At 47.7% G+C, this 12,052-nt stretch overlaps 1 protein-coding gene across 4 annotated transcripts in view; it reads right to left on the reverse strand.

The window, feature by feature from the left end:
* The window catches only part of FRMD5 (FERM domain containing 5), a 310,444-nt gene that overhangs the window by 5,098 nt on the left and 293,294 nt on the right, over positions 1-12,052 (reverse strand). For 3 of the 4 annotated variants that reach the window (XM_021695368.1, XM_021695370.1, XM_021695371.1), the window contains exons 9-13: positions 10,469-10,532; positions 9,787-9,878; positions 6,896-6,970; positions 6,256-6,324; positions 5,203-5,309 (exon numbers count right to left, since the gene is read on the reverse strand). In XM_021695368.1, the coding sequence (XP_021551043.1) occupies positions 5,203-5,309; positions 6,256-6,324; positions 6,896-6,970; positions 9,787-9,878; positions 10,469-10,532 (407 nt within the window). The remainder of the gene's footprint in view (positions 1-5,202; positions 5,310-6,255; positions 6,325-6,895; positions 6,971-9,786; positions 9,879-10,468; positions 10,533-12,052) is intronic. The other variant, XM_021695372.1, reaches the window with a different exon arrangement.

Below are 12,052 nucleotides of genomic sequence, written 5' to 3' on the forward strand. Positions count from 1 at the left end.
GATTAGGGAGTTTTTCAGTTCAGGGCTAGCTTCAGAAGCCCAAGGGTCTCTCTTTAAAGGTGGCAGTAACCTTTCAGAAGTATTGAGTTTCATTTGGTTCTCTTGTGGTGTAGCCATGTGTACCCAGGCAGCCTGCCTGCCTGCCTAGCCTGCTGGAGCCCATTTCAGCATAGGTGCAGTTAAGGGTTCTCCAGGGGAACAAACCCTGGGTTATAAACAGGTGGGTTGGGGTGGCAACGGCAGCCCCCTGCTGTCCACCTATACTCCCCATCACCTCATCATCAGTGTATTTGCTACAGCTCTCAGCTTCTGCTTTCAGGAGCTCCTCATGGTCCTAGTTGTATTTTGTTTTCCCCTGTGCTAAAATCTTAAGTTTGTATGTTTTAAACTTTTTAAAGTGCTTTCATCTTTCCACGAAGTCGTGAAGGCAGGAGGTTACAGAGCTTGCCTAATGACATGTGGTTGGTTGGTAATGGGAAAGGCAAGGATAGACTGCAAGCCTGTTTCCTGATGCTAATGATCATGTAGTTAGATTTTGGGCCAGGATGAATTAAGTCTACAGCCTACACCTGCCTTAGACTTAGGTCCCAATTGCCCAAGAAACTGTTGTGAAATAATGTGAAATTAAGAGCTCGCCCCTTGTTCCAGAGCTCTTGATGCTCCTTTGATCTCCCCCCACCCCCGTTTTTCTCCCTTATTCCTGCATTTGCATAAGCAGCATGAGGAATATATACCTGGTAGTATGTAATGAGTCCCTGATAGAACAGAGACCTTTAGGCCCTGATCACACATGTGTTGGTTCAGCTCCTTTCCCACCCACTCCTCCACCCTCCTTCCTCTGGAACTTCAGCACCCCCTGTACAGGGCTCCTCATAATCTTTCTAAAGGCTGTCTCCTCACAGAGACAACTCTACCAGATCTTCCAAAGCACAACCAGCTTAGCTACCAGAAGCCACTTCAGCGCAAACTTAGCTTGGCCTACAATTCAGCCCTAAGCTTGCTGGGGAAGGAGAGAGGCAAAGGCTGTTACATCAGAGAGAACAAATCAGACAGACACCAGAAACCACATTATAAGTTGTTGGTGCTCTCAGTAAATAAGATAATGGATATGTATGCATTTCTAGTAAATTGCTTGACAGACAAAATTGCTCAGTGTTAGTTTTCTGTTCCCTCAACAGACCTCACCTGTAAGGTTATTATTGCTATGTCAGGGTAGTCTTATATAGAACTTCAGGTTCACTAGAAACCACCACCCCTTCATCAAGCCTGTTATTCTGGGATGGACAGGGTGGGTACCATGGGTGGGAGCTGGCAAATGGCACAGCGAAACAGAGGAGTCTTTTTTACCTTGGATGTGCTCCAGCTGATTGCCTTGCCCAGAGGTGGCTTCCTGTGGGCGGGGGGGCACAGTGGTCAGGAGCCTACCCTGGAGCCGGGGCCCCATCCTCACGATGCGCACACTCAGTGGCCGAAGGCAGTGATTAGTCAACCGGAGCTGAACTCGGACTCTGGTGTGAATCTTAATCAGACTCTTCCCCATGGTGGCCCAGGCAGGCAGACACTTCTTCAGTGGAAACCAGCTGATCTCTTCATGGAAACCAGCCAGGCAGGGGGGATGCAGAGGGAAAGGATGGAAAACCAACTGGGGACAAAGGATTTTTGCTGACCTCAAGCCATGGCAGCTCGTTCACAGTGCCTCCTGTGCTGGAGAGAGAATGTCAGCTCTGCGAGACAGAACAGGCTGAGCTTCAGGGAAGAACAGCTCTGAGAGGCCAACGTTATCAGGGACTGGATTCAGTCAGAAGCACTTAGAGCCATAAAAAGTAATGCTTCCCTAGCATGTGACTGTTTCTCGGAGCCCCGTATAAGGGCCCCAGACTTCTCAGAGAGTGAAGTACCAAGAGGGCAGAGAACAATCCCACAGGGTAGGGAGCATCCCATAGTTCCAGAAAATGCAGGATGTGAAGCTACAAAAACATTGGGCTTTGGGTTGGGTGGCTCTGAAGTGTGAGGTGGCAGCTCTGGGGTGGAAATGGGCTGTGTCCCATCCACTGGGCTATATGCTATTTGGCTTCCTGCTGCTGAGCTGTGCCCCACAGGGTGCAGTGGATAAAAGGAATCAACATACCCAAGCATCCTCTCTGGCTAAGCCTGTGCTAACAACACGTGGTATCTTGGCATCCCTGAGAGCAGAGGGAAGGGCCAACCAGTGTACCATCATCTTTTTAACAGCCCCAGCTCATTGGAATTACATGGTCTCATTCAAATTGTAGTCTTATGTTACTGTTTTTGCAATTTTCCCATTGTTTTTAGAGATAGCAACCAAAGCTTTCCCCCTGGGAAAGGCAAATAGTTTCTGTGACATTAATTTATGTGCCATTTGGACAATAGGAAAGAGTCTCTGATGCAGCATGAACCACTTTCAAATGTCCATAATTTCCTGGGAGTTTTGGTGGTTAGTGCCCTTCTTCTGAGACCCTTCATCATTTCTCTCAGCCCTTTCCTGTCTGGTTAGGTGTACAGTGAAGGTCAGCTATGTTTGCTGAGCGCTTTAAAGGTGAAACCCCTCTTGAGAGATGGTGTAGCTCAGCTCTCTGGGAAATAATCCATTCTTTATCTCCCCAGGCTTGATAATCCCTGCACTGATAGAGCCACTTAAATGCTAAAATCTTTTTTTTTTTTTCCCCACATCCAAACCAGATGTCCATCTGCCTCTCCTCACTGTGAGCCTGTTAGTGTCATTCCTGCTGGGGCAGTTCTTAGCTGCTTCTACTTTTGTCCTCCTGAATCTAATGGGTCCTGGGCTGAGGGCCATGACTGGGGATGAAGGCTGTTCTTGTGTGCAGTCAGCCTCAGTCAGGCATGGGGTGTGAGCAGCAGGTTGGCTTGCTGAGTAGCACGTGGGAGCCTGCTGTGCTATACAGTCTGCCAGGCGTGAACTTCCATGGGGGCTGAGATGGTGACGGTGTGCCCTGGCCCTAGAAGTCTCTTCTTTTTTTTTTTTTTTTTTAAATTTTTTTAAGATTTTATTTATTTGCAAGAGAGAGAATGAGAGACAGAGAGCATGAGAGGGAGGAGGGTCAGAGGGAGAAGCAGACTCCCCGCTGAGTAGGGAGCCCGGTGCGGGACTCGATCCCGGGACTCCAGGACCATGACCCGAGCCGAAGGCAGTCGCCCAACCAACTGAGCCACCCAGGCACCCTAGAAGTCCCTTCTTTACTAGCTTCCTTGGTGGCCTTCCCCTGCTGCACCCTCCCCTGGCATTTTACAAGCAAAGAGGACTATTTCGGATGCTGAGGAGACTACTGCTGCTACAATGGGAGAAGACAGCTTCTGGGAGGATGCTGGGGGCACAGCCAGAGCTGGTTGGGAACTGGGGCAGCCTCGTAGCTTGTCTTGGGAGAGCTCAAGGACCGGTTTCCCACTTCTTAGTAGTTCTGCTAACCCTGGTTGGCAACTACTGTAAATGAGTTATACCCGCACATGGACAGCCTGTCTTCCCTTTTCTGGGAACATGGGTTTTACTGGACATTCTTCCATATGCTGGAGAACAAATGCAGATGGCTCTTCCCTAGACCTGTATTAGTGCTCAGCGCCAGAGGGTAGCCTTTTCTCTGGGAGGACAGCTGTTCTGACTTTTTACAGGAGCTTTGAGGTGAACCTGGTGCCTTCCGACCTCAGGATGGATAGGAAGAAGGGCCACGGGGGGGGGGAGAAAGTTATGTTTCCTCAAAAGAAGAAATTCATTCTGTTTTCCTGAGATGAATGCCCCAAAAGAAGAGGGACAATGAGAGCTATGCTCAGTTCTCCGGCTCAGCCTAAGACTGGAGGAAAAACCAGGAGCCCGTGTCTGATGACAAACCTCAGTAACTTCATACTTTGCATAGCGATTATACTTCGTAGTTCAGAAGGCACCCCCCCACACCCACACCCCACTCTACGGTGGGTGCCAAAGGCTCAGAGAGGTGAAGCAACCTGCCCTAGAGAAAGTACATGGCAGAGCTCTGATCCGAATCTCATCTTTGACTTCCAGAGCAGGCCTCTTTGCACTGTGCTTGTTCCCTGTCCAGTAAATGCTTTAATCTCTTTAAAGTACTTCTGTGTACATCAGGTTCCTCACAGCCCATGGGTAGGTATGCAAGGAAGATACCCCTATTTTACAAATAGAACAACTAAGATACTCAAATAATTAAGGCACTTGATGTGGTTCCCCGGCCAGGGTTCTCAACCCCTAGACTGTAGTTATATACCAGACTTAGATAATGCAAAGTCAGTGACACATAAAATCCTAAACACAAACCCATGATCCTCACAGGGGAGCCGCAGAGTGATGTCCTTCCTAACCTAAGTAGTTCTTTATTTTCCTTAATCAGCATTCCCACAGAAAGGGCACAGAGTCTTCCCTTCCCAGGACAGGTTTGAAGCAAACCCGCTGCTGTTCATTGCAGCTTTAGATCTTCTGAGGTCCTACAAAAACATCTTCGGGAATGAAAGCATTCAACTTTATACCTGTGGGGCAGCTGAGTCAGTGACCATGAGGGAAATATTCCAGGAGTCTCCTAACAGTATTAACTACCCAGGGAGTAGAGAGGTATCAGGCTCAGCTACTGCAGTATCTAGTTCAGTGAAGATTCACAGACTTTGTCTCTTCCCCCCCAGGACCACCTCCTCCAAAGGGAGGGTAGGATAGAGAGAGGTGGGGCATATGAGATATCCCGAGATCATGTTAAAGATTTCAGATAGCAAGAGGACAGATTTCTCCCACTGAAATAGAAAGTGGTAGCAGCTATTAGGATGCTTCAGAACTAAGAGTTCATTTCTTGGTTAACTGCCTCAGCCGCCCTGATCATTTAAACTGTGGAGACTAGTCTGATCTGAAAAATAAGTGAAAAGCCTCTTGATGGAAAGCAATTTCAGAACTGCATGGAACCTGTTAGATGTAATAACACAGTCTCCCAAAGGTCTGCCCCAACACTCTCAGATTTAAACCCCCTCTTAGACTACAGCTCAGCAGGGTTGGGTGGGCTTATCCTTCACCTGACACCCAGCTGGTGTTCCCAACCACTGCATGAAACCTTCTCTCTTGCACTGGAGAAATGTGCTCCTGTCTCTAGTGCAACTTCTGTTCAAGGTCCCTGAGAGGAAGTGGTCCAAGTCAAAACTTAGAGGAACCCCATGGTCCTCTCCAGAGCTTATGCTCACCTTCCATGATGGAGATGTGAACAGCTCTTCTGCGGGTCCTGGGGACACTGCTCAGCCTTGGGCCATGGGTTATGGAGGGACAGCTGCGGCTGGGAACCATCCCTGCTCTGAGGTTAAAGAAAAAGAGAACTTTGTTAATTCAGTGCATAGACAGATGCGGTCAGGACTCAGAGTTGAGAAGCAGCTGCTAGAACTGCCTGGCTGTGTTAAGTTTTATTTTATTTTATTTATTTATTTATTTATTATTTAATTTATTTATTAAAAGTCTTTAATACCTATTTTTTGCCTTTAGTCCCTGGATTCCAGTCAGAGACACTGCTTTAGACTCGTCTCCCACCTCATATCCTAGACCCACCTGAGCCTTGCTTTAGTGCAGCAATGGTACCACTGGTCTCTGGGCAGGTTTGTCAGGATGCAGAGCCCCAGCATAAGCAGTACTATAGAAAACATGCCTGAAAACTGATATGGCAGCCTCTCTGACTTCTGAGAAAGACTGCTGTTGGCAGGGGGTGCCACGTGAAGGTGGTAGTAATGCTCCCATTCCCAGAGATCAGGCTGGTTGGTGAACCCTAGCTGTCTTGGCCAATCATAGTCTTTCTGGATCTTATTAGGTTTAGGAGATATATGTGATGGGCAGTTACACATGAAGCAAGGATCTCAAAACTATTTTAGACCTAGTGTGGTAGGGCTGTGGGCCTATCCCTGGCTTTCTGTAATGGATTGATTCCAGAACTAAGGAAATCTTGCACTTTGGACATGTCCTCCATGGCCTATGACCACTTTTAGGATTTGGGAGGACAGTAGAGAAGCACCCAGGATGTGGTACTGGGTACTGCACCCTCCCCCGTGCTCCCTCAAGGCTCAGGGATACTAGGGTCAGACTGTTCCCCATGCCTTTGGCTGAGATGGATCTCTTCACCTTCCTGCCGTGTTCTCCTTCCCCTTTTGTGAGAGCCACTGCATCCAGAATCTTCATAGTACTGAAACTGCTGCCTTTTTGGAGCTTCTGGGATCTGAGCTCAACTGGTTTGGGGGAAGTCCGTGGCAGCCTACCTGTGTATTTCTGGTGGCTCCCGTTTGATCTTCGCACTTGACTCCATTACTTCCTTTGCAACTCGGCCACTATAAATAGTATAATAAAACAAGCAGCAAGGGATGAGACGGTGTTCTAGCACCAGGCTCCTGTCTAAGGCTTCAGATACTTTGGATGAACTGGGAGGTGGCCTCTTTGGCCTAGCCCTTCCCAATGTTTAGGTCACTGAGAAAGGCTTGCTTGCTGGGTAAGTTCTAAGATGTCCTGACAGCTTATCTTAGAAAGCTCTCTATCTCGAGTCTTTGGGATTTTCCATTTTCATTTAGAAATGATTTCTCATTGTCCAGCATGTTCCAGAAATATTGCAAAAAAAAAAAAATCTTTAGACAGACATGAAAAGAATCACTGCTACAGTTCTTATTTCACTGCTGTTGTGAGGGCAGAAGGAGAAGATACATATTTAAACCCTGCAGACAAACGGTGGCAGGGAAGGAAAGAAATAGTCAAAAGGACAGGAGACAGGAGAACTGGATGGGAACCTAAGGCTTTTTTGGAGGTTCCCAGTTTCTTTGTTCTCAAGGATAAGGACCACTGAGCCACTGTTCTCCAGAGAGGGGTCTGAAAATAGGTCCATAACAGTTACTTACTGTCACTATTTACCTGTATCGGAACCGGCTCCCTTTAAAGAATAAATTGCTGCTGGACACTGTGCGGACTTGGCTTGACTTCTCCAGCCTGCAGCAAGGCAAAGTCCAGTGTGACAGATGGCCTGCAACTGCCCCACAGGCTAAGGCAGCGCATTCCCAGCTCCTTCCAAAGGCTACTTGAGGAAACTCTTCAGGAAAAGGCCTTTCACAGCCCGGCTTGTCTCTGACTTTCCTTTAGGACCTGAGAGCTTCCTCACAGCCTTAGTGCTGGAGACAGTCATGTTGAAACCCATTTTCACGTCAGGAGTGTGAGGGCTCCCCAAGAGTGCTTCATGGGGTTCACCAGGGGGACTGAGACTAAATGTTATGGATGGTGGTCTGGGGGAATAATAGAATGCCACTCATCAAATTTCAGGCCTTTGTTAGCAGTGTGACCTGGGGCAAATCTCTTTCCTTTCTTAGCTTTGGTCTTCTTATCTATAAAATGATGGAGCTACTTGACCTCAGGAGTCCCTTCCAGTCCTAGTATTTGATGATACATGTCCATGTCTGGGTAATTGTGGGTGGAGAAGAGAGTACGGGCTGCCCTTCCTATTTCATCCCCCTCTTGGAGAGTCATAAAATAGGTTCTATTAAAGACTCTGAGAAGTCCTAAAATGAACAAACTAGCTTAACTTTAATATAAGTTCCATCATTTATTTGAACTTGGAATCATTCCCCTCTGTCAGTAAGCCTATTAGCATCATTTTCAAGGCTGTAGACAGCTGATGTGGAGGCTCTGGAAGGCCATGGGCACTGTAAAATATCCTCTTAGGTGACTTCTCTGATCCCAAATGGCCCTCTCACACGTAGAAAAGGAAGCTGGGGAGAACCATCCAGAGTGAAGCCTCCCAAGACCTGACTCAGCTTACAACATGCCCTGAGGTGCCTGGAGTGCTGATCTAGACAGGAACCGATCTGGGTCTGAAGCCTCTGTCATGAGCAGGCAGTCAGTATTTAGGGAGCTGTCTCCCAAATCCATGAAGAGCAGTTCCTTGGAGATACCATCCCCACCTGTCTCAGGGTTCTGTGAGGCTCTGAGTCTCCTTGTCTTCTTGCCCAAGCATGTCCTTGAGTCTGACCTGCCTCCCTTCAAAGTACTAGGCCAATGACAGGGCCAGGGATCTGCACGTGAAAGGTGCTCAGGGTGATGCCAAAGTGGCTGCTGCTAAGACTTGGCACAGTTGGGGATCTGACCCCAGCTAGAGGCTTTTAACACTTAGTAAAGAACATTAAGTAATCAGTGGAAAAGTGAAAAACAGCCTCAGTTTCCACTGAGGGTGTTGGCAGGACTAGTGGGGGGGGTGAGGGCTTTATTAATGGAAAGACTCAGACACTGAGTTTGGTCACAGATGCAGAAGCACAGTTCTGTTCCCATGACACAAATAGAAAAACAAAGGTCTTCAGAAATGGTGCGGACATGTTTTCTTGGCTTTCCTTGGACAGCTAGGGACTGAACAGGAGGGAAATTTGACCATGCAAAAGTCTTTTCTGAGTGTCTTCTTCAGAAGATGAAAGAAGCCGACTCAGGTCAGGCTGCCCATTCAGCTCATCCCTGATTCTGGTATCAAATGCATAGAAATTATTAAGCAATTCAGAAAGCCTTTCCAAGAAACAGCGTCTGGGGCTGTGGCCCTAGAAGGGGGAGGACCAGTTCTGCCAGCCAGCATCCCATAGCAGTCAGCAGGCAGCAGCAGGAGAATGGTACCCCTCCAGCTCAGAGCAGTTCTGCTCTCTTCAGGATCCTTGAGGTTACTGGAGGGAGAACTATGGCTTGTCAGAGGCAGAATATACCACAGACTTTGTCTTATGTTGTCCTGATTAAGATACAGCTTATTAAAGTATAAATCATTGCATTCTATTTTTAAAACAAGACCAAGGGTTTTAGTAAAACATACTTTATCTGGCGTCATCCTAGTTTCTTGATGGGCTATTTCTTTTTTTTTTTTTAAATTTTTTTATTTATTTTTTGAGAGAGAGAGAATGACAGAGAGAGAGAGAAGGAGAAGGGTGAGGGTCAGAGGGAGAAGCAGACTCCCCGCCGAGCAGGGAGCCCGATGCGGGACTCGATCCCGGGACTCCAGGATCATGACCTGAGCCGAAGGCAGTCGCTTAACCAACTGAGCCACCCAGGCGCCCGATGGGCTATTTCTTTGTTCCCTAATGCCTTTATAACCACTTTCTTAATCAAAACAGCACGGAAGCCTCATATACTTTACAAATCCTGTGGTAATCAGAATTCTTGCCTTTGGCCCAAAGCTGGCTTTTCCATAACAGACAAGTCCTTGCCCCCCTTCCTGCTACCCTGCTCAGGCTCCTGGGCACTTGGGTCTGTTACTGGCAGTACCTCTGGCAATGACCCATCAGGAAGGGCTAGCATCAACCCCAGCTCAGCACTAGGCCACCCACTGGGGAGCAAACCCCAAAGGCTCTCCAAGGCTTAGAGATCTTTCTGGCCTGCCTCTGCTCCTTCATGGAGCTGTCTGTCCTTTTATGGGCCTCCTGTGGCTCTGAATGGCTCCACAGGGCCAGCTTGATTCAAGTCAGGTACCCAGGGGCTTTTTTAGGCCCAAGCCTTGCCCTGAAAAGACCCCTAACTGCTTTGCCACCGGGAGCTGTCCAAGGACGTCACAAAGTGGACCCCCTGGACATCTCTGCTGGAAACACATTCCTGGACCTCAGTTATGTCCCTCTAGGGAGTACAGACATCCAGAAAGGGGTCTGAGTTTTATAAGGAAGCTCAGCCTTGTCATCTTATGTCTCCTTTCTCAGTGTTCCTCAAACTTTCCTGCCCATCGTTACTCTAAAAGTAGCTTTTATGCTCGACTCTGATAAAGATAGTCCCTGTTGCCTATGTCCACTCACTTGTAGAAGGCTTGGTTCTCGATTCCACATTTCCAGAGGTGCTTGCAGGCTTCTGGAGTTGGAGCAAAATACGTGAGAATAATTTTCTTTTCCTACAAAAAATCCCATATAGAAACAGCTGAGTGTGGATGGAGAAGCAAAGGGTGAAATGGCCATAGGACACTGACCCCTGGACTGTCTGAGGGCTCCCCAGGACTGCAGGAAGATTTCAGATGGGGGAAGGAGCTGCCTGGCAGCTGGCTGATTGGAAGAGAAGGCCTGCAGGACCCACTGGGGCAGAGCTCAATTCAATAAGTTCACACTTGGCAGGCCCAGTGCAGTAAGCCTCCGCTCGTACAAACTGAAGCAAGACAGCCCTCACCAGAGAAAGTGTTAGTGTCATTTGGGATTTTTTTACTTCTTTTTAAAAGTTTATTATCTTCTTGGAATTTTCATATAGAAGCAAAAGAATCTTGCATTGTCTGCATTTCCTGGAGGTATGGAACCTCTGGGTGTCACCAGCATCCCAGAGGAAAGTCCTGGGCTCCAGGGCCTAGCCATTTCTCCATCCCTCACCTTCAGGTCTTGGCTTATCATTCAGATGGCTTAGTTCTACCTGGATATACCACTTTGGTTCAGTCCTGGCCATCAGGAACCACTCCGTGCCCCAGCCCTCCCTGAAGAGAAAGAAGCCAGCACTCACCTCTTTCTGACTTACGTATAAATAGAAAGTCTTTCCTTCAAATTTCAGCTTGGTCACCTCATTCCTACAAGCACAAAGAAAGCACCTGTCACCTTGTTGTGGGCTGCTTGTTCACAGCTAAGTCTTGTAGATGCACAGCCCACCCTGACTGGAAGGGGCTCCAGGCACAGACACAGTTTAGCCAAAATTAGAACTGAAACAAGACAGCAGCGCAGTGGCCTTAGAGAACAGTTGCTGAAACAGTTCAATCCACAGTTTTCTGGTCAATCACACTATAATAATAGGGTGATAGGAGGAATTCGGGCTCATCAACAGTGGCTGTAAGAGGGAAACCTTTGCATGGGAAGTGAGTCTAGGTTGAGTGGTCCCGGGCCATTTCAGGATTTAGTTCATAATACAGGTGCATTATCTGGATGGGACTGTCAAATGTAAGGTGCCACAGGTAGCTGATGAGGCCAAAGTTCAAGATACAGCAAATAATGAAAAACAATGCAACCAGGTTCTGAGGGAGTTGAGTCTTTCAGGTGACTGTGCCACTGGATGGAAAATGCAGTTTAATGCAAACAAATGTCAAACGATCTCAGGGAGGGGGCAGGGCAACATACCAAAGAGAGAGAACAGATTACATGGAACAGTCATGCAGCGTACTGACCAGGAAAGGGGCTTAGGGGTTTTTGTAGAAAAATCCTTGAAGCCACCAGCCCAGTGAATGGCTGCAGTAAAAGAGGCAAACAGGATACTGGGGTACGTCACCCGCGGGACAGACACAAATCAGAAGAAGTGACATGGTTACTGTACATGGCACAGCTTAGACCTCACCTTCACATACTGCTCTCAGCCTTGGTTACATTTACAAAATGGAAAAATGACCAGGGTCTTGGTGGATGTCCCTGAGAGCCAGAGAACTAGGCCTCAGCATCGGTCACTCCTCACTTCTCTTCCATTTGCCTGACACAGCTGCCCTTTGGATCCTGAAGGCCCTTCCATCTCACTGGGGGGTGGAGTCCTTATTTTGGTACCCAACTGGGACCCCCAAGGAGGTCAGACCATGCCTAGTTGCCTCTACTTGGCTTTCTTCCTTTTTGCAATCTCTAGGGAGATTTTCTCAATATCTTAGGAAGTAGCAGAAAGGTAGTGAGAACCATGTACCTAATTTACTACTGGCCAAAATTTAGGGGACAGAGGAAGGTCACTTGCTTCCTAGAAATCATGGCTGGGTCAGGATGAGCGCTCACAATTTGTGACCACCAGTTCTGAGCTAATACAAGCACATGGTATTCCTTGTTTGAATCCCTCCCATTCAGTCTCTCTCATACACATTCAGAATACAATAAATATTAGTTAATTAATATGTAAACAAATACACTGATCATCTAGGCTTCAACAAGCAAGATAGGAAAGTAAGGAGCATTCTGTTGAAAGTGAGGTTAGGTCTACATCTGTTATTTTAAAATTGAGACACAGTGAAAAGGAGACTTCCTGAAGAAGTGGGATGTGAGAGAAGACACAGAATGAAAAGTGTTGGGGAGAATCAGGTGAGCATGAGGGCTTCTGGATGGGGAAGGATACTTTGGACTGCAGGGC

Source organism: Neomonachus schauinslandi, chromosome 9 (genome assembly GCF_002201575.2).
Source record: "Neomonachus schauinslandi chromosome 9, ASM220157v2, whole genome shotgun sequence".
In the NCBI taxonomy this organism is placed as follows: domain Eukaryota; kingdom Metazoa; phylum Chordata; class Mammalia; order Carnivora; family Phocidae; genus Neomonachus; species Neomonachus schauinslandi.